Genomic DNA, 24,193 nt, shown 5'->3' with positions numbered 1-24,193 from the left:
AGCGCCACCCACCGTCCAGTCCCGGCAGCACTGTCCTCCGCATGGCCAGGACCAGGCCCAGGGGCGAGCCAAAGAGGAAGAAGTCGGACACGTCGAAGTCCAAGCGACCCAGGCTGACCTCGGGCGGCGGGAGCCCCCCGGCCGCGGGGGGCTCGGCCTCGTCCTTCAGCACGTTCGAGTGGATGCTGCCCAGGGGAGAGAGCCCCGGGAGGGCGGTCAGCGAAGGAGCGGGGGTGCGTAGGCTGAGCGGGGAGAGCCCAGCCCGCCGCCTCCATGGCGGGGCCCGGAGTCAGAGCCCGCCGGCCAGCCTGGAGAGCTGACGGCCACCCTGGCACGGGCCACCGGGGCCCGGCCGACGGCCCTTTTCCTCTGAAGGGCCAGATGGTAAATGGTTTAGACCGCGGGGCCGTACGGCCTCCGTCACATCTACCCAACTCTGCCGTTGTCACCTGCCGGCAGCCAGAGACCGTACTTGGACAGATGCTCACGGCCACGATCCGGTAAAACATTTTCTCAGCTGGGCTGAGGGCCGAAGAGCACCTAAGCATCCTGCAGGCTGGCAGGCTGGCATCGGGCCGGCTTCGCAAGGGCCCCGGGTGAGCTCCCGCGCCGTCTGCCGGCGGAGCCTGGCCTGGCCGGTATGCAGACCAGCCGGACGGAGCCGGTCCTGCAGAATCGGGCAAGTTCATTGTCACCCGGGTCCCAGGCCACCTGCAGAACCAGGTGCAGACAGCGTGCGCTTCCCTCCCGCACCACCTGCACAGGGAGCAGGGCTTGAAGAGAAAGGTGGGACACACAGAACTGCCCCCAGTCCCAGCCCGGGCGCCACTGCTCCCGAGAGCCGGGCCGATGCTGTTCTGAACCCAGAGCGGCCGCCGAGGCCTGGCGGGCAGGAGAGCCGGGCGCCCCTGGACCGTCCAGGTGGCACTTAAGTGCAGCTCAGGGTGTGAGACGATCCAGTGGGATCCCGTGATCTACGAATCAAGTAACTGAATGCAAATTCAACTGGAATATTCCAGGTGGAAGAGAGAGGGAATTTGAGAAATAACAACGGAAAGAGCGCGGGCCAGTCTCCCGCCGGCCGTGCGTGAGGGGTCGGGGTAGCCGGATCTGAGTCCTCGGGCTCCTGTCTCTCCCCGCGAGGACAGCGCCGGCGTCTGACGAAACTGCCATCTGTCCCTACGCTAGAGGGAAAAGCTGGCTGCGCCGAACCGGCTACCAGAAGCCTCCAACTTCTTGTCGCCTTCCGGATTTGGGGCCTTCTTAAAGGACTTTTCAAGGGTGAACCAGAAAAGTCACGACTTCACCCTGCAAGCCTGATGCGAACGGAGGCTGACAGAGGGGCTTCGAAGAGTCAGCGATTTGAATGTGCGGGGCCGTGGATGGAAGGATTTCTCTTCGGGGAACGAATGCACCCGAATGAAACAGCCCTACACACGCGCAAACGTTCACGCACGCTGTAACTTCCCAGAACTGGAAGGAGCCAAGTATCCAATTACGGGGATGAAGGGAGCTGTCCGCTCACCCAGTGAAACGCTCCCCGTTAAGAACATTTACCGAATACGTATCACATAGGGAAAGGATCAGAAAAGATCCCGGCAGAAGGGTTCTTTTTCCAAGGAAAACTAAACGCAAAGGATGTACAAAATACGTACAAAGAGGAAGACCCCAAAGCGGTCACAGGGGACCTATTTTGCAAACCTCCTGATGGCCCCGTGACACTTGCCACTTGGGTAAGAAAGGAGCGAGGACAGACAGGGCAGAGAACGGAGGGACAGCGCGGAACAAGGCCTGCTTTCCTAGGTGGGTCCCTTGTGCCCTGATGAGTGTGCCGGTAACTCACTCAACTCTGCAGAAGGGACCGCGCCGGGGACCAGGAGTCGGAGTCCGGCCCCAGCTGCTGGGCGCTGGCCGTGCGATCCCAGGACGCTTCCCGGCCTCCAGGAGCCTCCACTGCCCCGTCTGACAAACAGAACGACCCCCGGAGTGGCTCGCAAAACACACCCGCATCCACTTTTCCGCCGCCTTTTCTTAAGCAGCGGTGAAGCGGGCCGGGCGTAATTTTCCCTTTGCCAGAGCTTGACACTGAGCGTCCGCGGCGCTGGAGGGCCGTCCCCTCCCTCCGCAAGTCGGGGCGGTGCAGGGACGGGGCGCCGGGCCCACGGGGAGTGGCCGGGGTCCCAGCCTCTCCGCGCCCGTCTACAGGCCTCCTGAGAGGGCCTGGGCCCCAGGGCCGGTCCTCGCCGCCCCGGACGCCGCGCTGGAAGGAAGACGGGGCCCGGGAGGCGGTTACCTGGACAGGAAGGCATGATGCTGGCCGATGGCCTCACAGTCGTAGGTGGAGGAATCGCTCTGTTTCCGAGGCAACGGCCTCTGGGGCTCCGAGGCGTCCTCGTCCGGCACGCCGGAGACGTCAATGCTGCTCTTGCTGAGACGCTTGCTGCCGGCCAGACCGCACGCCTCGTCCGCCACGACGGGGGCGTCCTTTGGGGTCACGCAGAGGACAGGAGAGCACTGCAGCCACCACAGACTCTGGGGCCCTGCGTCCTCCCCCGGGCGCGGATGAACCCCTTTCTCCCCAGACGTCAGGTCAGCACTCTTGCGAAGGAGCGCGGGAGCCACCGAGTCACGGCGGGGTTTCGGCCCGGGGCGACCCACCGGGGGTCCGGACGTAGGCGCCCGACCCCGGCCTAAACCCGCCCTCCTCCCGTAGGGCAACACTTCTGGGGTAGCGACCGCGTACCGGGGTGAAGGCCCGCCTCACCTCCCCAGGACAGGCCCCTCCCCGACCCCCACCGGCTGGCCCGCACCTGGGTGCTGCTGATGCTGCCCTTCCGGCTGCTGCCGCCTGGACTGTCACCCGAGGGCCCCGCGCTGTAGCAGATGGCATCGAAGGCCAGGAGGCCCCCCACACAGTCCCCGATGAGACACACCTGGGGCACACACAGCTGGGGCTAAAGGCCCCCCCGCCGCTGACCCACCGCCCCCCTACCCGGCCAGAGCACCAGTCCCCTGTCCCTGGCAGAATAAGGGACCTGTCCCGGAGAGCCACTGACAGAACCCCTGTGGGGGATGGGTGTTCATGCTGGGTCAGGGTCGGCCTGAGAGCAGCAGTCAAACTAGGGTCAGGGTCAGCGTAAGGACAGCTGTCAGGCCAGGGTCAGGGGTCAGACTCGGGTCAGGGTCAGCATAAGGACAGCAGTCAGGCCAGGGTCAGGGGTCAGACTCGGGTCAGGGTCAGCCCGAGGACAGCAGTCAGGCCAGGGTCAGGAGTCACACTCGGGTCAGGGTCAGCCTGAAGGCAGCTGTCAGGCCAGGGTCAGGGGTCAGACTCGGGTCAGGGTCAGCCCGAGGACAGCAGTCAGGCCAGGGTCAGGAGTCACACTCGGGTCAGGGGTCAGACTCGGGTCAGGGTCGGCCTGAGGACAGCGGTCAGGCTAGGTCAGGGCTGGTTAGGGAGGCAGGCTGTCATACCTGCCCACTGAAGCCGATTCCGTCAGGGGACTTGAGGAACTCTGTGTAGACCTGGTTGGCCCGCTCGATGACGGTGGCCACCGCGTCCTGGTACCGCGGAGAGGAGATGGCCAGCAGGGGCAGGGCGGCCAGGGGGACGTGGTCCTGGCTGTTGCCGAGGCAGCCCTCATCGTGGCTGTAGGGGTTCAGGCTGCAGACAGGGTCAAGGTAAGCCCGGCCGGGCTCAGGCAGGGGCAGGTCTGGGGCTGCGCGCCGGGCAGAGGAGAGCACGGGCCGGCCGTGGCTAGGCCCCTGCTTGGGGCCCTCGAAGCAGAACCAGGCAGGAGCCACAAGAAACAAAGCGCAGGTGGGGGCATCGTCCCCGCGCCAGCCCGGGATGTGGGCCTGGCGTCTCCTGGCCGGCCACCTTCCCCTGCCCTCTTCTGCACGGCCCCAAGGGACACCCCGATTTGGAGGAAGCCGCCTGGTGTGGATCAGGGTGGGGACGTATCATAGCAGACTTCCCGGAGGAGATGCAATCTGGACTAGGCCTCAAGGAAGGCTTTACGGACGCTACAGAGGAGGAGAGAGAGGCTTCCAGGCAAGGGGACCCGCGTCAGCCACAGCTTGGAGATGGACACGTAGCTGTGCGCATGACATGGTGTGCACCGTCCTGGGGCGAGGGTCCAGGGCCGCGGGCTTTGCAGAAAGGTGTGAGCCCAGAAAGGACCGAGAGCTTGCTCTACGGCATCCTTGCTGCCCTGCTTCCCCACGTGCAAGCCCTTCCCTCTGCCGCAGCTCAGACCCCTCGGGGACCAGCTCCTGCCCGGCCCCCACCCCCACCCTGCCTGCCGTGGTCCCCTGGGTCATCAGAGCCAGCTGGCTGGAGCCCCCGCCCCACCCCACCCCCACCCAGGGCCCAAACTCAGGTTGACCAGGGCCCGACATGACCCCACTGGGGACGGGAGTGGGGGGAGGAACCAGGCCCGGGGAGCTTGATGCCTTATCCCCTGCGGCCGGCTTCTCTGTGGGGACCCGGACACCCTCTCCCCGGCCCACTGTCCTCGAGAGAGCGCCATCCACGCCGGAGGACGAAGCCGTGAGTCACACTAGCGCTCAGCGTCCTCACAAACACTCCACGCAGTGCTCCCGACGCGATCATCCCCACGTTACAGATGACACAGGCTGGGGAAGGTTCCCTGGCTCTTCCCAGGCGTCCAGAACGCATGGCCCGCCCGCATCAGAACACACACCCGCACCGGGCTCTGACCGTGCGGCGGGAAAGCCAGGCTGCCCGGGTTCCATTCCTGGCTCCATTCTCTGGGTAACCCTGGGGGCAACTGCTGGGCCTCCCGGGGCCTCAGCGTCCTCGGGGCCAGGGGACCGGGGCCTACTGAGCACAGGGAGCCAGCACCTCCGGGCTCGGCAGGGCAGGGCAGGGCAGGGCAGGCCGGGCGCACACCTGCTAACTGCTCGGGACCCTCGCTGACCACTCCCCGCCAGCGTGTTCATGGCCAGTCAGCGCCTGACATCCCGTGGACGCCCCGGCAGGCACCCCCCGCCCCCCCCCCCCGCCGGGACAGCACTCCCTCGTCAACCCCACCAACCTTGGCCAGTCCACGTGGGCAGAAGGGACTCACTTAGAGACGAGCGAGAAGGCCTCGGAGCAGACGGCAGGACAGGGCACGAACTTGATGAGGATGTGGCCCAGGGCCGCCGGGAAGTGGGCGCGCGTGACCTTCTCCAGCACGGAGCCGAAGGTGTGGATGTCGGCCGCCTTGCAGGCCGGGTCCCCTGCACCCGTGTCCAGGACGTTGCCCCCGTGGAGCACCAGCAGGAGCACGTGCGTCTTGCAGGAGCGCCGCGGGCAGCCTTCCTGAGGAGGACATTGGGCGGGGTAGACACGGGAGGCAGGGAGAGGGGGCGCAGGCGCGGGGACCCTCGGCCCCCGGTGTGGCCCCCTGTGCACGCAGAGGGGGCCGCCCAGGCTGCTGGCGGAGCAAGCCCCTCGCTGTCAAGGCCCCAAGGGCCCCAAGAGACCCTTCTTGAGGGGGTCTGAGCCGGAGGCCCAGAGACAGACAAGGACCTGCCCAGGGTCGCACGGCAAGTCCGGTGAAGAGCAGTGAAATGTCCACCGGCCTGGGGGTCCCCCTGAAGTCCTGACCACAGGGAGCCCAGACACGGCCAGGAGCCCCGCCCACCTCATTGTCTTCGTGGATCTCGATGCTGCCCTGGGCCGGGAACCTCTGTCTTCTCAAGGAAACCCGATACAGTTCTCCTGCGGGGGGACAGAGGACTCAGCACCTGCAGGCCTCCCGCCCTCGGGCCCCCGCGTCCCCGGGGCCCCAGCTGGAACGACAGCGTCCAGCCCCCGCCTCCAGACCAACACAACCAGAAGCCGTTGTCCCCCCAGGGCCGGGCCAGCCCACACGCCGTCCCCGAGGCCAGGGAGGGTGTCCCGGAAGAGGCTGTCCTGCTTCCCTCGCCGGTAACAACGGCAACCACGTGCGTGCCATCGGGGGACTTCTAGTGAGGGACGGAAATGGGGGGCCGAGCACCCTCCTGAAAAGTGGAGAGCTGCACATTTTAAAACTGTCTGCTTGGCGCCATCAGAGCCGTAGCGAGGCCTTGAATGAGGGGACCCGGGGCCCAGGGCAGGTGGACCCCCAGAGAGGCAAGGCGGCATTTGGGTGACCTCTGGGGTGAGGCCCCTGTCATCCCCTCCACCGCCAAGAAAGGCTGTCCTCATTTCCTTCAGCTGCCACCCCTCCTCCGGGGCCTCCGGGCCTGAGCCCCTGGTCCCTCTAATGCAGGGACCCGCAGGCGACAGCCGAGAAGCAAATCTGGCCCACGCCCATTGCTGTTAATAAAGTTTTACTGGAACACCACTGGGCTCTCTGGTCCACGTCCGTCTGTGGCTGCTCGCACACGGGCCTCAGCGACAGAGTTACACAGTTGCACGAGTCCTCACAGCCTGCCAAGCTGGGAGTATTTACCGGCTGGCCCTTACAGAGAAGGCTGTGTGATCTAACACCTACATTCCCAATGTCACCGTGCTGGCTCTCGGGTGGAGAGAGACCTCAAAGACACCCCGTGGCCCCCTCGCTGCCCACCTGGGGCCGCCTGCCATCCTGAGGAACCCACCCACCCACCACGCTGACCTTGCTTCCTCTCTGTTCTCCCCACAAGGAAGATGTCATTTTGTATGTGTCTGGACCACGTGGCGAGACCGTGGACCACTCGTGTGCTTTCAGTGACGGGGAGCTCACTCCCTCACTCCTGAAGCAGCCAGCTGCATGCTGGGACGGCCCTTTCCTTCTTCGCCCCCCCTCCCTCACCCACCCCACCCGAACCTGCTGCACCTCTTAGGGGTCATGTGGGGGAGGGTCCTTCCGGGGCTCTGCGGGCAGGGGTGCAGCAGGTGTGGGTGGGAGCCTGACCGAGGGTTTGGGTTAGGACACCCTCCCCCCCACCTTCCTGGCCTCAGGGTACTCAGCAAAGAACACGAAACCAGAAGTGTAATTCTGAATGATTCGGTCCTTCCGGTTACCGCCCTGGTCTAAGGGTAACTGCTTTATGGGCTCAGGGCTCCCGCCCACACAGACAGGAATTCGTTCCCTAAAGGATGGAGGGGTGGCCAGGAGGAGGAGGAGGAGGAGGGAACGAGGCCAGGCTTGCCCGGGACTTCCCCCGGCTCCTTCCAGCGGCTCACATCCCGGGGACCTTGCCCTGGGCCCCGTGCTCAGGACAGGCTCCTGACAAAACACAGAACCGGCTTGGGTTTTGCTGAGCACGTATTACGTCCCAGGCACTGTCACCTAGTCCCCACACCACCCCTGAGCTCTGGTCCTCTGGGTATCAGCCCCATTTGCAGACGAGGAACCGAGGCTCATACATCCTGGCTCACGTGCCCCGGGCCGCAGGGTTAGGCTGAGCGGCCGGCACCCAAGTCCCACGCCCAACCCAGGACGGTGCTGGCGAGTGGTACCTCTAGGCCTGCCACACACACACCGCCCCAGAGCAAAGCAGCCACGTTCCGTGGTGTGTGTGGCCTCGTGCGCGGCTCCAGGGCCTGTGACGGGCACACACCAGGAGCTGTGTGCAGCTGAGGTCCCCTCTGGCCCCGGGGACCCCTCACTCCTGAGGCCGGGAGACACCCGGTTCGGACAGCGCCCGCGTCCACATCTTGCCCCCGCCCGCGGTGTGAGCGGGCCCTCGGCTTCTCGGTTTCCTCTTCTGGACGCGAGGATGACAGAGGCCACCCCCGGGGCGGGGCCGAGGATAAACGAGCTCATACACACACAGGCCTCAGAGTGGGGCTCCTGGCTCCGGGTGGGGGAGGGGGGGCTGGGACTGACAGGGTCGTCCTCAGCACCCCTCGCCCCTTCCCTGGCCACGGCAGCCGAAGACATCTTGCTCGGGGGACAGAGGAGGGGAGGCCTCGCCCGCAGACCTAGATCCTGCCCCCGGGAGTGGGCTAACGTGACTGGAGGGCCCTCCAGGAAGGCGCGTCTCCAGCGTCAGCAGAGGCCCCTGTGGAACCTAGAAAGGCGGCCCTCGCCCCGCCGCCCTTGCCCTGCCCACAGCGCTGTGCTCTCAAAGAGCCAGGCGTCCCCACCACAGTAATGGAGGCCACTGGTTCGCCCACCAGACACGGCAGGCTCGCTCCTCCTTGCCTCGTGCTGAGCCCTGTGCCTGGGACGGCCTTCCTCCCCGGGGAAACCAGCAAACTCCTACCTGTCCTCCAAAACCCTGCTCAATCGTCCTGACATCTGGAAAGCCTTCTCAGAGCCACTGAGGCAGAGATGGAGACCTCACAACATGCTCAGCAGGGCCCGGCTCACTGTCATTGCTGCGATCAACTCGGGGCCCCTTGACAGCCGCGACCCCCTGCTGTCACGGTCTGGCGTGGCGTTTTTGGGAAAACTCGCTCCAAGCAAAGATCCCAGGGTGCACACGGCCCGTGAGGTACCTCTATGCTCGTCAGCGCCGGGGAGAAATTGGGCTCAGGGAAGTGTCACCCGCTGGGACGTGCGTCTCCTGAAAGTCCCAGGGCAGCTGGCGTCAGGGAACCGAACGAGTTCTGGGCCTGGGCCTCGTCGGTCCCCCTCCACAGGCTCCCTCAGAGCCCCCGGTGACACAAGCCGCCGGCAGGGTCTGGCGTGGCGGGGAGCCCCAGACCCGTTTCCGCCAGCATGGCCCTATCCAGGCGGGTCCCTGCCGAGCCCAGATTTGGGGCGGGGTGGGCCCCCGGCCATCTGCTGACCCCGGCGCCCGCCCCCAGCACTCCCGCCAGCTGAAGAGCAGAGGCTGGTTTCCTTAATCGCAACCTTGGAGAGGCATACACTGCGATCATCCTTCTAATGACCCAAGTGCCACACTCCTCTTGAGACAGGGGCCGAGGTCGGCACCCACGCGCTTGGCACGCAGAGCAAAGCGGCACCGGCTTGGTCGAGGGGCCCACTGCCCCTGCCCCTCCCGCTGCCGGGCCGCGGGGACCCGCAAGGGCTGGGGGCTGGGGGCGCCCCTGGCTGGAGCTGGGCGCCCCGTCCCGTCACCCCTGCCCTCCAGGGAGCACAGCTGGGCCCAGCTTGCGACCGTGTGGCCCACAGGAGCACCCGGTCCTCTGTGAGCTCACGGACGCACACACACCACACGCTCGGCCGCAAGCGCGAATCCGGGGGAAGAACCCAGTGGCTCTGTGACCTTGCCCTGAGTGTGACGCGGGACGTGTCCCTCCCTGGGAGCTCACAGGAGGAGGTACAGCCTCATTGCACGGCCAGCGGGGGCTCCGGCCACGGCCCCAGGCCCCCAGGCGAGCGTCCAGGACAAGCACACACAGCACGCAGGCATGGAAGGTCCAGGGGCGGGAGCGTCCGGCCCAGCCCGAGGGTGGTTCTGTTTGGATGGTGGGACAACGGCTGGTGGTTTTCCTAACCGTCCTGTATTTTCCAACTTTTCTCCAGCGAGTGAGCCCATATGTAAGTCTAAAACCATTTACGAGCGTGTCCACTGAGCACACAGCACAAGTGTCTGTCACGCTTACAACAGGAACGCCTTAGACAAGCCGCGGTCCCCTACTTGCCCCACGCGAACCCCTCAGACAGAACAGGGAAACGCCCTGCCCTCTGGGAGCTGACGGCCGGCGGCGAGGGGAACCGAGAAGGACCGTCTGCGGACGGAATACACCTGAAACATAATCAGTGAACCAAGATCCTGCGTTTGGGTTTGGGTTCCAAAACCGGGTCGACACCATGGAGGCCTCCTGGTCCACCGGCTGGGCCCAGAGACACCTCGATGAGCCTGAGGACCTCGGGGCCCTGGGGTCGTGCGACACAGGCCTAGGCTGGGCAGGGGGCCTCCGAGGCTGCGGGCACGTCCCTGCCCCCACAGCTCAGGCCGCTCTGGGGGCTCACACGGGGCCCCGCCAGGGGGAAAAGCAGGCTCGAGGACGCGTGGCACCTGCCCGCCAATCCCCAGGAGCTGGGTCTGGGTCACCAGACAGAGGGCAGAGCCCCGCGAACGGGGTGGGGCGGTTTCTGGGGGGTTCCAAGTCTCAGCACTCAGGAAAGGTTCACAGTCGTCCAGGAGGGGCCAGGAGGAAGGAGCGAGTAGATGCGGGGCAGTGCAGGGTGGGGGTGGACGCTGAGGCCCCGCTGAGACAACTTAACCCTTCCAGGGTCAGAACCCAACCCAGTCAGCCTGGATCCACCAGCCCACGGGGCCCAAACCCTGGAGGGCCGCTCAGCACCCCACAGAGGTGCAGTCCCAGACTAAGACCCCAGAGGGTCTGGGCCCCAGATCCAGCCCCTAAAAGCACACCGTCGGGGGCAGTAGAGGGGCCACACCCCGGGGGGAGGGGGTGCCAAGCCCAGACTGGGGGAGGCACCATCTTGAGTCAGGCCCCAGGGAGACGTCAGACACACTAGAGACCCTCCTGGCCCAGGCAGGGCTCAGCACCCCGTTCCAGTGCCTCCTCGGCATGTGCCCGGGGTCCCGGTCCTCCTCCAGGGTCTCAGGCCTCCCTACACTCACAAGGGAGCAGGGTGCCCTCCCTGGTTTACAGAAGAGAAAGCAGGGGCTCAGGAGGGGCTGTGATCCCCGTGTGGGTGAAGCGCTGGGGACGTGGGCCCAGGTGTGGTGTCAGCACAGGACAAGGCACCCACAGCAGGGAGTCGCTCGGCGAAATGACCCTAAAAGGCCTTTTCCTCACCCCCCAGATCAGCAATCACCGTGCCGCCCAGCGTGGGGGGCACAGCCCTTCCCCATTCGTGGTCGGTGACAGGAGAAACCGTTCGACCCTGAGCGGGGCGGTTTGGAACGTCATTCGAAGCACCGAGCACCCGCGACGCTCCGGGACGGAGCCTTGGTGCAGAAAGGCACACGTGCATGCTGAGCATCGCCACGCCGCTCGTGACACCAATGGAGAACCACCTGCATGCCCAGCCCTGGGGGACCGGCCGGCGCATGCACGGCAGTGAGCCAGGACGCAGGTAGGGAGACCGATGCGCCCCCCCGCGGCCCGAGATGCGGACGTCACCCGTGTGTCGTCCTCCGAGGGGGGCCGGGAGGGAAGGCACCGTCTGCTCCCTTCTGCGTGCGGCACGAACAGAGACACGCACAAGCGGGTGTTCATGGAGGTGTTCGGTTCCCGGGGAATCCCGCTGCCTCTGGGAGGGGCCAGGTGAGCCCACGCGTGCGTCGCGTCTGTTCCGCCAGGAATCTGACCGCCTCCCTGCGCTGCCCGCTCAGAAGAGCTTCCAGTGCCCGTGTAGCTGGCGGCGACTTTTCTGAGACAGTAATTTCGATTTCTTCCCGCTTGGGCTTCTGTGCCGCTGGGGAGGTCTGCCGCATGGCTTCCTGGGCTGTTTCCAGAAGCTCTTTTGTTCCCAGGAGAAAAGGATTTGGGGAAACAGATTCTCTCAGGCTGAAGACAGACCCCCGCCCCCACCCACGTTGGTCTCAGCCTCCCTACGAGGGCTCCGGCCGGGGCCGGACCGCCGGCCGGGGCCGCAGAGCAGGACGCCGGGGACCGTCGACTGGGGCTCCCTGGTGTGGACCGACGGTGGGGCAGGGTGCTGGGCCGCTACCTGCGCGCCCGTGGGTTTCCCTAAGCCTGTGAACAAGGTCCTTTCAGGGGACCCTCTCCCAGTCCTGTGTTGGCACAGCCTTCCTTTCCCCGCCGGGACCCTGACAGAGTCATGCACTAAATTCTAACAGCTCCACGCAAATCGTGTGCTGTGGTCCCACCTCCCCTCGGAGCTCAACCCCTGGGCCGCAGGATGGTTTTCAAACCTCTCCTCCCTCTCACCAAGGGGCCTTTGCACATTCTGCCCCCCAGGCCTGGACTCTCCTTCATGCTGCCGTGCCCAAATGTTTCCTGTGAAACTTCCGTCCTTCCTGTCCTCCTCCCGAAGCAGCTGGCTTTCCTTCCCAGGGGGAGTCCTCATACTTAGCTCTGTGGTCACTCCATCTGCCGTCCCCTCCACCCCCAGGCCGTGAGGTCCTTAAAGGCTGCAGCCGGGCTCATTTACGTTCCATTTTATCCCCAAAGACTATGAAGATGCTGGCACATAAAAGATGCTCGTGAAATATTTTTCAAACAGACGAGGGAACCAACAATCTGTTCCCGTCTTAGACCCTTACGAGTGTCAAAAGCCACATGTGTCCCCAGCAAAGCACAGACACGACACGGATAGACCCACGGGAACACACACGTATCCTCGTGAAAATGAACGCGCCGACACGTTAACATGCACACTGATGCACACACGCGCACGGGCACACGCTTACGTACACACGCGAGAGCGGACACTGTCGAACAGACATTCGCGCGCACACGCAAGAGAAAAGCTCCCAAGGCGGCCGTCTGCCACCCTGAGCTCATTAAATCCGGCTAAATATAGCCCGTCTGCAGCTGCGCTCAGCAAGCTGCCCACACAGGCCAGGAAAAGACACCGGTTAGTGGGGGGGAGCCGGGAGGCCAGCTGTGGGCAAGGGGCCGCGGGCACACGGGAGGGGAGCCCTGAGGTGGCGGTCCGGGCATCCGAGCGGCTCCTCTGGTCGCCGGCCCCAGGCGGTGGGACGTGAGGTCAGACCCACACACACAGTGGGGGTGGGTGGTTCTGAGCATCCACGTCTTCTCCGTCCCCTTGGGGATGTTTGTCTGACAGGTGATGGGGCCTAGGAGCGGGGGAGAGTCAGGACGCAGCCCTGGACAAAGCCGGGCTCGCTGGCGGCCAGGGCAGGACGGAGACCCGCGGGTCAGACGGGAGCCTGTAACGGTACTCAGTCTGGACTGCGGTCTCTGGATCCCGGTCTGGGGACGGGAGAAAGTTCAGAGTCCCCACCGAGTGGGTGTGGGGGGGAAGGAGAGTGGCAGGGAAGGTGGCCGGGGGGCCGGAGGGCCGCGTGGAGAGTGCGGCTGGTGCGGACCATGTGTCCGGGGCCCCTGCGCCGAGCTCCACGTCAGAGGGCTGGACGTGCGCTGGGGATGCTTGCTGAGCTCAGGGCAGCCGGGACCCACAGACAGAGGAAACCAGGAGGCAAGGAGAGTGCTAGAATGTCAGAGCCCACGGGGCTGCGCGGGCTCCACGTGCACGCAGGACGGCGCCTGTGGGCCGGGGGACCAGACCCTCCGTCCTCTGCCCCCAGGCAGGTCCCCCACACACAGAAATCTGGTCCCAAATAACAGGGAAGCAGCAGGCTGCGGGCCGTGCAGCTGCGGGATGGAGTCTGAGCGGCCCAGGCCGGCCCCCTCCCCGCTCATGCCCTGGAGCCTGCACAGGACACACCTCTGTGCGGGGACAACCAAGCGGCCACAGCACCGGCAGAGCGAGAAGACGGATCTCCGGAAGCCCCTCTGCCTGTCTGCCACTCTGGGAAGAAGACATTACGGTCCTCTCTCCACGAGGGAGTAAACTGAGGTTCAGAGACGCTTGGTGACCTGCCCAGAGCGTTACAGCACTGAATGAAGGAACAGGGCTTCACCCCCAGGCCTGGCTCCCTCCCAGCTCAGAGGCTGCAGCAACAGCCCTGGGGCCTCCTGAGTCCTGGTCGGGGGGCCACTCGCACCCCCCTGCATCTGGCCCCCAGTGAGGCTGCATAAGGCCGGCGGAAATACCGGAACGACCGTGCGCGCGGAAGAACACGGCGAACGCTGAAGCGCGTCACGTCACGGGGTCACAGGCACCAGGCGGACCTCCGCGTCACCAATTCTGGATCAAGAGTAAACCGCGGCCGTCAACAACCCTCACTCCACAAACACAGAGGCAGTGAAATGCCGAAATCTGCGGGCGGCACGCATGGAACAGAACCAGCAGACCCGTCGGCCGGCCGTGTGGACATCGCAGGGAGGGGTGTCACAAGGTCGTCCTTCCCACTGTCCACACTGCTGGCTGTGTACTGAGGGCCACTGGCCCCGTTGTTATTACCCTTAACTCCCCACTGGCAAGACGACCCTCGACGGGCAGAACCACAGAGGAGCCTTCAGCAGTGGATTCTGACATCCATAACCCTAGTTTATTCTATTTTTTGAAAAAAAATTTTAATGTTTATTTATGGGGTGGGGAGGAGAACAAGTGGGGGAGGGGCAGAGACAGAGGGAGACACGGAATCCGAAGCAGGCTCCAGGAGCTGAGCTGTCAGCACAGAGCCCCACGCGGGGCTCGAACTCATGAACTGTGGGATCATGACCTGAGCCAAAGTCGGACACTTAACGGACTGAGCCCCCCAGCGCCCGCACAGCCCTAGTTTAAAGACAACAACAAACACATTTTGTGTCTCTACTAAATACCCACGTTGCTCAGCCAGGTCCAGACTGGAGCAGCGGTCTGGCCCCGGGCGGGCGGTCACTCTCCCTTTGAGGCTGGGGTCCTCCCTCCCTCCTGAGGACAGTGGCCACACCTGAGGGATGTGACGCGGGGCCTCTTGGGGGGACCGGGCTAACTAATCCCTAGAGAGGACACACAAGGTGCATGGGAACGGGCCCTCCACCCGAAGACCACTAATCTCCAGCTCCGCCCTCCTCCCTCACCCCCTGAGCCAACCCTCCTCACCCAGGACGGGCTGAGGACACCCCGAAGGCCCACGCTTGTCAAACCAGCCGCCATTCCCAAGGGAGACAGCACCCAGGCTCCGGCCACGCACACCCTGGCTTCCTCCCCCTCGGGCGCAAACCTGGCGCCTCCCAGTGGCCTTTCCTCTCGGGAAATGCAAATGCATCGCTCTCTCTGGGTCCTCGCTCAGCCACTGGGTGAGATTAGAATCCGGGGGCACGCTGGACGCGCCCCGCTCCTGCTGAGCTCAGTTCCTCGCACGGTGTGAGGATGCCCTCCCCCTCCCCCTGCCCCGTGCCCCCGCGGCCTGAGCTGTGGGGTGCCCCTGACAGAGGCGCCCAGGCCTCCCGGCCCCCGGCACACGTCCCCAGTGCAGGCCCCGGGCCGGGCGGACCCCCTCCTGCAGCCGAGGGATGTGCGAGCCTGGGGACAGGTGGGCAGGGCGGGCTCAGCCCCCAGGCTCCAACCACACCTCCAAGCGGCAGGAGAGAGAAGGGGGTTCTGAGGGCTCACGCCCATCACGCGCCAGACCCTCCCCGACCCCGGCCTGCTGAGAAACTCAATGCTGCCGACCTCAGATGCTTGGCTGAAGCCGCCCACCAAGTCTGCCGGAGCCTCCGGGGAGGACGCCCCGATCGCGGTCGGCCCGCGGGCATCTCTACAGGGTGCCCCGGGTCCGGGCCTGTGGGAGGAGTCTTGACCCTGGCACAGCCTCGAATGAGGGGCCTCTGACCTCAGCACCACATCACCCGGGACACACGGCGTCAAAGGCTGGGAAGGGCCCCCCGTTCCCGTGCTCTCTCTGCCTGCACACAGATGACACTCTGCAGGGTCCCGCCCCCACTCTGGCTCTGCCGCCCCTGAGCTGCCCGGCGGGTGGGAGCCGGGGACCCCCAGGAGCTCAGCTCATGGGCAGGGAGGGGCCCGAGGAGGCTGGACCCACGGTGGGGGGGGGGCGGGGAGGGACAAGCCTCCTGGCAGGTCAGGGGAACTCACGCTGCTTCTCCTGGAGGGCGCTGGACGTGCACGGGGCGCTCCCATCTCCTGCGGAGAGAGAGAAGGCACATGAGCAGAGTCCCCAGCACTGTGGCCGGACGCGGGGAGGCCGCTGGTGCCCTGTCCTGTCCCTCCCGGCACTGGTGCCCTGCCCCAGCCCTGCCACTCCGGGCACTTCAGGCAGCACAAAGCACGAGCCAGGGAAAGCCAGGCCTGACCCCCCGACGGTCAGCGTGCACACCGCCAGCCCCTTTCCCGACTCCTGACCCTCATCGGCTGCTGCTCCCCCGCCACGTCAGCTCAGATGTCCCCTGACCTGCGCGGGTCCGTCCCCAGCCCCGCCTCAGCAAAGGCACCACCTTCTCCCTTCTCCCCCTGGGGCCCTTTCCCTCCCTCGGGCCCCCGTGGTCCCCAGGTCCTGGGGTGTCTGACTCTGAGAATTGGACCCCTCGCTGGAAGGGACGACTGTGCTGCCAGCTGGTGTCCCCACACCTAGAATACGCTTCTCAGCCGACATTTGTGCAGTGCACGAACCGCACACCCTCCCCTCGTGCAGAATCCGCCCCTGGACTATGGAACTAGTTCTTTCCTGTCTGCGAACAGCTTTTTTCTGCAATCGTGAAAGTCGTACAAACTCCTCACTGAAAATCTGGAAAACACCGACAGACATAAGGAAGGAAGAAAACGTCTCATAATCCCGTCACGCAGAGAGAACCCGCGATCCCCTCACGCCTGTTCTTCCGGGCTTTTCCGCGTTCCGTCTGGGCTTACGCCACCCGTCTCTGAAGTCCCACCAGCCAGACTCATCGCAGACCATCGGGAAGCACAAAACACACTCTCTGAACCGCGAGGTTGGGCGTAAGTTATTCCCCGAGTCACGAGGCCCCGTGTGAGCGAGGACAGACCCGGCCCACCGTGACCTCACCTGCTCCCGTTACTGCCGCCAGCCCCGCTCTCCTGGCATCCTGAAGCCCGGTCAAGGCGCAGGGACCCCACACAAGGCCCCGTGGGTGCCGGCAATGCTTTGCAGGGAGGGGGCCCCGACCCGCTCCCCCCTCTGCAGGGGACGCTGGCTCTGCCCCGACCTCCCTCCCGCTGATGGGCCTGCAGTGGCTCCCCTCCTTGGGGTCCCACGTGATAAGCAGGCCTCTCGGGAAAGCGGCCCCCTCCCGTCCCCACGCCCTCCGCCCGCCAAGTCCCCTTCCCTGAACGCACCCCTTTCCTGCACGGGTGAGGCCGTGCCTGGAGCCCCACCCGCCCTCCCACCACGCCTCGGTCACATCCGCCGCGTCCTCTGAGAACCGCCCCGGCCGCATCCGTGAAGGCCTCCCATTCCCACCCGAGCCTCAGTTCTCGGACCCCTGCCCTCCGGGGTCAGCTCTGGGCCCCAAGGGGCAGTGTCGGCAGAGGCCAGCACCCCTTCCTCGAGCCCACTCCCCAACCACGGAGGCTCAGAAAGGAAACTAAACCTGAAGCCCCAGGAGCCGGAAGGTCCCCTGAAGAACCGCCCCCCCCCCAGCCAGCACCCCCCCAGCCTCCGGGGCGTCGCCTGTCAGAGCTCTACACTCGCATTTCCACCCCGCATGGTGAACGGCCCTCCTTCCAGAGTGTCTGCCTTCCCTGCTTCCGGGGCCAGGGGAGGGCACAGACGTGGCCGCACCAGGGTCTGGGGAGACAGAGGCCGCGCCCAGCCTGAGAACCGAGGTTTCTCCTGAACGTGACCCTGCCCGCACGTTACAGCTTCCCCAGCAGGCCTGAGTTCCCTGAACAAAAGGTGTCTGCAGTGTCCCCAAGGACCCCCGCTCTCCAAGGTGCCAAATCACTGGCACTTCCTGGGGCCCAGACGCCCGCCCCGCAGGGCTGCCTCCACGTCCGCCTCCCTCTCCGTCACCTCCCTCTCCGGGCAGGTGGTCCCAAGGTGTGTGAGGTCCCCGTGTGCAGTGGCGCCTTGGGCAGCACAGCACTGAAGTGCACCTGCGCTCGGATCCCGGTCTCTCGCCTACGCTCTGCGCACCTCAGTCTCCTGACCTGCAGACTGGGGAGAGCGGTACCCGGGGCAGGGCCATGGTGAGTACCGGATGCTCACAGGTGTGAAACCCTCAGCACACGGCCAGGCGCACGGCGAGCACTCAGCAGGCGAGGACGAGCCAAGGTCACTACTGCCCTGGCTCCCGGTGCCCCCAGCCTAGGTCGTCCTGGCTCCCGGTGCCCCCAGCCTTCATCCCGGCTACCGGTGCCCCCAGCCCGGGTCGTCCCAGCTCCTGGTGCCCCAGCCCGGGTCGTACTGGCCCCCGGTGCCCCCAGCCTGCGTCCCGGCTCCCGGTGCCCCCAGCCTGGGTCCTCGCGGCTCTTGGTGCCCCCATCCCGGGTCGTCCCAGAGCCTGGGTGCAAGAGGGGGCAGACGGAGAGCAGAGGCCCGGCCCTCACGGGGCACCCCGGTAGTGTGGGGAGGCGGCCAGGACCGCTTCCCAGCAGAGCCCTCAGACCTGGTGCCACAGGAGAAAACTGAGGCCTGGAGAGGCGGGGGGGGGGGGGGGGGCTGGCCCCTGGGACCTAGCTGCAGCTGAATGACTGGGGCCCCAGCACAATGAAAACTCAGGGGTCCTTGTCCAAAAAGCAAAAGAAAGTGTCGTTAGCGGTCCTAAAATAAAAAGGTTCTTCCTTTTCCCTGTGCACTCTCTACCTGTCCTGGTGGTCTGTATGCGAGGCGGTCTCCCCGACCCGGCACACCCGACCCCCACCGGCCTCCCACCGCCCACCGGACCCACACACCCGACCACGGTGAGAGCAGGAACGGTGGGACATACATCTGCCCTCCACAGGCCTGCCACCCCAGCCCGGGCAGACAGGTGGCCTCTGGGCACGCTGCAACCTTCCCGTCAAAATGCACCAGGTCCCCGCATGGGGTGGGTGACGGGCTGGCTGTCCTATAGGACAGCGTCCTGTCCGTGCTCAGGGCAGGGATGGCCGCTCGGCCCTGAGACACAGGCATACAGCCCAACCCCTGCCCCACCCTGTGGCCGGGCCCCTACCGGCCGGCCGGAAAAGGAGGCAGGGCTGGGAGCCAGAGGGCAGGAGACATCCTGGGAGGCAGGGAGGGGGCCCGAGGCAGCGCCCGCCAGCCAAGCGCAAGCCAAGCCGGGACCCCATCCCATCTGGCCACACTTACAAACACAGACCCGAGGGTAAATTATTCAGAACTCACAAGTTAACCCCTAACCCAGGCCCTGCCCACAGCATAACGCCCCTGGGCGTTTCTTGGGCACCTACTGCGTGCCAGACCCCGGGGGCGGGGAGGCATCTAGTTGGGGGTGCGGCCGGGTCTGATTCATCGCCGTCCTGTCCTTGCGCCAAGGCCTGCAAGTGACTTAACCTAGACGGTATAGGAGACGCTGATTTCATTACCAGGAAGGAGGCATGACTGCTTCCGGGCAGGATTTCAGGGGCAGGAATGCCTGGGGCGGGGGCAGGGGGGGTGGGCAGGGCCACTGAGGCTGGGGCCCGGAAGCAGGGGTGCGGAGCTGGAGAAGCCAGGAGGGAGGGTCACTGCAAGGGCAGTGTGCAGGAGACACGGGTCACCTGGGAGGAGGAGGGATGCCGGGCAAGGAGGCAGGGCCAGCCCCAGGGGCAGGGGGCGGGGGGTGGGGGGGTGCTCAGCTGGGCCAACTGAAAGCAGCAGCTTTACGGCTTCCCCACCCCCCACCCCGCTAGATCATCGAGATTCCACACACCTTCGGGAGGAAGGAAACTGAGACTCAGAAGAATAAAGTCGTTAACCTCATCCTTAATGTTTAGATCTGGTCCCTTGTGACGCCCCAGTCTGCTGAGGGCTCTTGCCGCGACCTCTGCCCCACGGGATGGCTCAGGCCGGGGTCAGGCAAGCAGACAGCGCAGGGCTGGGGTCAAGGCAGTGGAAAAGGGCCCGTCCGCCAGGGAGGCTGGGCCGCCCCATGTCTCCACACACGGGGGGTTTCTGCCGTGAAGCCTCAGCCAGGCGCCTGGTGGGCTGGTGAGGCCACCACCTGACCGACCGACTGACCGGTGGGGCAAGAAGGAGCTCGCTGTGGGGGGAAGACTGGAGCCCCCCGGGCAGGAAGCTGGCTCGGCTCCCCCTTCCCTCGGAGCCACCACGAGGGTCAGCCGTGAGCCGGGCTTCCTGACGGGCAGGCTCCCCAGACGACAGCCACCAAGCAGATGCGCCCCGGTTCCGGGCTGCCTAACGGCACCCCACTTGGCCCCACAGCCACACCTCAGCGGAAGCTGCCAGAAATTCCTGCAGACAGGACAGGCTGTGCAGGGGGCCGGGACGGAGGCTTGCACATCTGGGCCACATCTTCCGCGTGGGAACGCGTCCAACGCCTGCCAGTGGTTCCCCCATGATTTCCTACTTCCTGTCCCAACCCCCGTCCAACAAACCGTGAGACCCCCCCCCATCCTCCCCAGAGTAAGAGCAGCTCTCCCACCAAAACCTGAAAGGGGAAGGCTGGGGGCGGGGGGGAGCATTCTGGATGGTGGGGGCCTTGGGGAGGCTGGGGGGGAGCATCTGGGACAGCGGGGGCCTTGGGGAGGCGGGGGGGCATCGGGACAGCGGGGGCCTTGGGGAGGCTGGGGGGGGAGCATTCTGGATGGCAGGGGCCTCGGGGAGGCTGGGGGGGGGATCTGGGACAGTGGGGGCCTCGGGGAGGCTGGGCAGGAGCATTCTGGATGGCGGGGGCCTCGGGGAGGCTGGGGGGGGCATCTGGGACAGCAGGGGCCTCGGGGAGGCTGAAGGGGGAGCATTCTGGATGGTGGGGGCCTCGGGGAGGCTGGGGGGGCATCCGGGACAGCGGGGGCCTCGGGGAGGCTGGGGGGGGGGGATCATTCAGGATGGCGGGGCCTCTGGGAGGAGGAAGATGTTAGGAAATCCCCTCCCAAAGAGCCAGAGGGGGCCTGGCAGACCCCACGGTGGGGGGGTGGGGAGCGGCAGCTGGGGTGCGGGGCTTGCCTGGTAACGGGGCTCCGAAGCCAACAGCCCTCCTGCCCATCTCCTGTTCTGGTGCTCCCACCAAGCTGCAGGCTCAAGGTGCCCTCTCACCCAGACCGCTGCACCCCTGCACACATTCCCAGGCCCTCCTATCATCTTCTCGTTGACTTCCAGAATAATTTTTCTAGAAGGTGGCTCTGGATTAAATAACTCCACGGATCCCCAGCCGCCACCCCCAACACTGGTTAGCTTGCCATTCCAAGCCTTCAGCACCAGGGTCCCCTCCGGCCTCTTTCAGACCTCCCCACCCCCTCTCCCCACCCCCTCTCCAGCCCCCAGCCCAGCACCTCGCAGCCTGACTTCAGGCAACAAGAACCCATGTGCTTCTCCAGACTTCCTTGCTTCTCACACGCCCTCTGCATCTTTGCACATGCTGATCCCGCCCACGGCGCCCTAACGGGTCTGTCCAGAGCCCAGCAAGGCCTCCTGGGCCTGCGTTTCCCTGCTCATGCTCCGTGTCTCTCCGACCCCAATGTCCTGTGCTCCCCCTCTTGTATGCTGTCACCTCACTGGACTGTGCCTGCCCCGCCCCAGCCTGGAGCCGTTTCTGAGCCATCGGTGTGTCCCCAGGGCTGACCAGCAGAATTCGTGAGCCCAGTGCACAGTGGGGGTGGGGGGAGGCACAAATGTGGGGAGCCCCTCATCGCTGCAGGTGCAGACAGGTAGTTAAAGCACACACCCTCGAAGGCAGGGCTGCAGGCAGCCGGCAGGCCGGCACCACCAGCGACGGCCCAGCCCCACGGTGTGGCCAGTTAGAGCCACACTAGGGCAAGGAGGTGGCCTGGGGGAGGCTGGGCTTCCGGAAGGCCTGCTGAGAAAGTGCTGGGCGGTCAGCCTGCAGCCCCCCAGAGGCTCTGTCTAGAGCACAGGCGAGCAGAGAGGCGGGAGTGCGGCCTGGAAGTGAGACATACCGGAGTGGAAATCAGCCGTGGGACGGATCTGACAGTCCCTCGTGGAAGCCGCCCGGGGCTGCTTGACTCCTGTGGCGATGGTGAACTTACTATCCCCAGACAATGACAGCTGCTGGAGGGGGTGGTGAAAGCCACACCGATGGGCCTTCCTGCCAGGCGGGGGTCCGCCCTTCATTCCGCAGACGAGGGAAACCCGCTGCCAACCTCACCGCAGGGCCACGTTACTGGGTCCACATCTCAGAAGCATCAGGGTCCGGCTGAATACAGTGAGCTCACTGCGTGATCCGGGCCCTTCCTCCCGCCCCAAGTCCCTGGAAAACGGCGCTAAATATTTCTCTGCCAGTTGGTCTTTAGTGGTATCGTAAGGTAAGAAGGGGCGTCCTTCGCAGACCTGAAACCATCAGGCATCTGCGAAAGGTGGACGGCAGAGAGAACCCACGGAGGGGGGCAGGGCCGGCTACCGAGCGCGAGGCCCTCCTAGGGAGGTCTGTGTGACTGCGAAGGTCTAACCAATGTCCGTAACGCTGCCAGAGCAGAGAGGAGGCCACAACCTCAATCTTGCAAAGGAACGTCTGTGGCCAGAGGACAGGCCAGTGCGGGGGCGGAGAGCGGGCTCCCGGATGGAAAACCGGGGAGCAAAGGAAGCTGTGTAATGGCCTGGGCGTGCGTGCCCCCCCCCCCCGAACACCCGCTGCGCCAAGCAGAGGCATCTGCCCCGGGTGTGGGAAGGGCTGAATGTTGGAGGCACAGGACAGCCCAGGAAGCTGAAAACACCAAGAAGAATAAGCCAGAAGCTCTGTCACCCTCCCCAATAATTAGATGGCAGCCGTTTGCGAAAACTAGACGCATCACATCACCCAGAGACAGGCTAAGGGGGAAGGGCAGATACAAAGCGGGGTTCACGGTCAACTTCACTCAATATTAGAGGAAAACTAAGTGTGGAAAAAAGAGGCCAAACTCGGTGACTGAGGGAGGGGAAATCCAGGGAAATGGATCTGTGGGCCTCTCGCCAGTTACTGGCCTAATAGCCAATGGCTGTCTGATGTCAGCAAGCACCCGAAGGATCTAAAAGGGTAGTTGAATCACGGATTCGCCGAGTCTGGGCCGGGCTCCAAAATTCACACTTCTGACCACTTTCCGAGCGGTCCAGGGACCACTCTTTGAGAACCACATCATCTAGACACAGGCATCAGCTGGAGTCCAGGAGGAACTATGGGAAAACAGCCCTCTGCAAAGTTGAAGCAGGAGAAGCCGGTCGGGACACCTGTGCAGAGACCGCTTCCCTCCTGTCAGTAAGAATGTGGCCTTGGTGACACTCCCTTTGTTTCTAAAACAAGTGTGTCCCTTAAGCGACAGCTCATAGCCTGTTAGCATAAATTATTCTGAAAGACATGTGTAAACCCCGAGCATAGAAGATTAACAACTGTGGCAAGGACTGAGTGGAATCTCTCCAAGGAGCGCCAAGTTGTTCAACAAATGGAAACCCACCACAGTAACAGAAAAAGGACAAAACCCACACAATCATCTCAACAGATGCGGAAAGGGCATTTGGCAAAATCCGACACCTTTTTGTGATAAAAGCACTGATCAAACCCAGAATAGGAGGGAACTTCCCTGACCAGATAAATGACAACTCCAGGGGCGCCTGGGTGGCGCAGTCGGTTAAGCGTCCGACTTCAGCTCAGGTCATGATCTCACAATGTGAGTTCAAGCCCCGTGTCGGGCTCTGTGCTGATGGCTCGGAGCCTGGAGCCTGCTTTGGATTGTGGGTCTCCCTCTCTCTCTGCCCCTCCCCTGCTCACACTCTGTCTCCCTCTCTCTCCCTCTCTCTCTCTCAAAAATAAATAAGACATTAAAATTTTTTTTCAAATAGATAAAATGAAAATGAATTCAAAGTGGATCAAAGACCTAAATGTAGAGCTAAAATTATAAAACTCTTCAGGGAAAACAAAGGGTAAACCTTCATGACTTCACATTAAGGTGGTTTCTTACATATGGCCTCAAATGCAGAAACAATAAAAGCAAAAATAGACAAATCGGGCTTCATCAGAATTTCAGAACTTGGCACTCCAAAGGGTATTATCAAAAAAAGTGAAAAGACGCCCCAAAGAATGGGAGAAAGTAATGGAAAATCATGTAACTGACAAGAGCCTAGCGTCCACAATATGTAAAGAACACTCACAACTCAACAAGAGACAAACAACCTGATTTTAAAATGGGCAAAGTTGGGGCGCCTGGGTGGCGCAGTCGGTTAAGTGTCCGACTTCAGCCAGGTCACGATCTCGCGGTCCGTGAGTTCGAGCCCCACATCAGGCTCTGGGCTGATGGCTCAGAACCTGGAGCCTGTTTCCAATTCTGTGTCTCCCTCTCTCTCTGCCCCTCCCCCGTTCATGCTCTGTCTCTCTCTGTCCCAAAAATAAATAAAAACGCTGAAAAAAAAATAAAAAATAAAAATAAATAAATAAATAAAAATAAAATGGGCAAAGTATCTGAATAGACATTTCTCCGAATGATGATGAACAATGACCACCAAGCACACGAACACATGCTCACCATCATCGGTCATTAGGGAAATGCAAACCCAAACCATAGTCATACACCCGCTCGCAAGGCTATTCTCAAACAACAGACAACAACAAATGCTGGCAAGAGCGTGGGGAAGTCTGAACTCTGGGAAGGTGATGTGGTGAGTCCCCAGCAATCCCACTCCTGGGTTGTGCCCAAGAGAACAGAAAGTATGTCCTCAAAACCCT

At 64.0% G+C, this 24,193-nt stretch overlaps 1 protein-coding gene across 1 annotated transcript in view; it reads right to left on the bottom strand.

Annotated features, from left to right (window-relative positions):
- Positions 1 to 24,193, bottom strand: part of PITPNM3 (PITPNM family member 3) — an 82,890-nt gene that overhangs the window by 19,739 nt on the left and 38,958 nt on the right. Inside the window, exons 15-21 of the mRNA XM_023243754.2 lie at positions 15,507 to 15,554; positions 5,655 to 5,731; positions 5,094 to 5,329; positions 3,475 to 3,664; positions 2,811 to 2,933; positions 2,294 to 2,484; positions 13 to 185 (exon numbers count right to left, since the gene is read on the bottom strand). Of these exons, the coding sequence (XP_023099522.2) occupies positions 13 to 185; positions 2,294 to 2,484; positions 2,811 to 2,933; positions 3,475 to 3,664; positions 5,094 to 5,329; positions 5,655 to 5,731; positions 15,507 to 15,554 (1,038 nt within the window). The remainder of the gene's footprint in view (positions 1 to 12; positions 186 to 2,293; positions 2,485 to 2,810; positions 2,934 to 3,474; positions 3,665 to 5,093; positions 5,330 to 5,654; positions 5,732 to 15,506; positions 15,555 to 24,193) is intronic.

The sequence above is a fragment of the Felis catus genome, chromosome E1, assembly GCF_018350175.1.
Source record: "Felis catus isolate Fca126 chromosome E1, F.catus_Fca126_mat1.0, whole genome shotgun sequence".
NCBI lineage: Eukaryota > Metazoa > Chordata > Mammalia > Carnivora > Felidae > Felis > Felis catus.
Note: the sequence above shows the minus strand (reverse complement) of the source record. Positions and strands in the feature narration are given on the sequence as shown.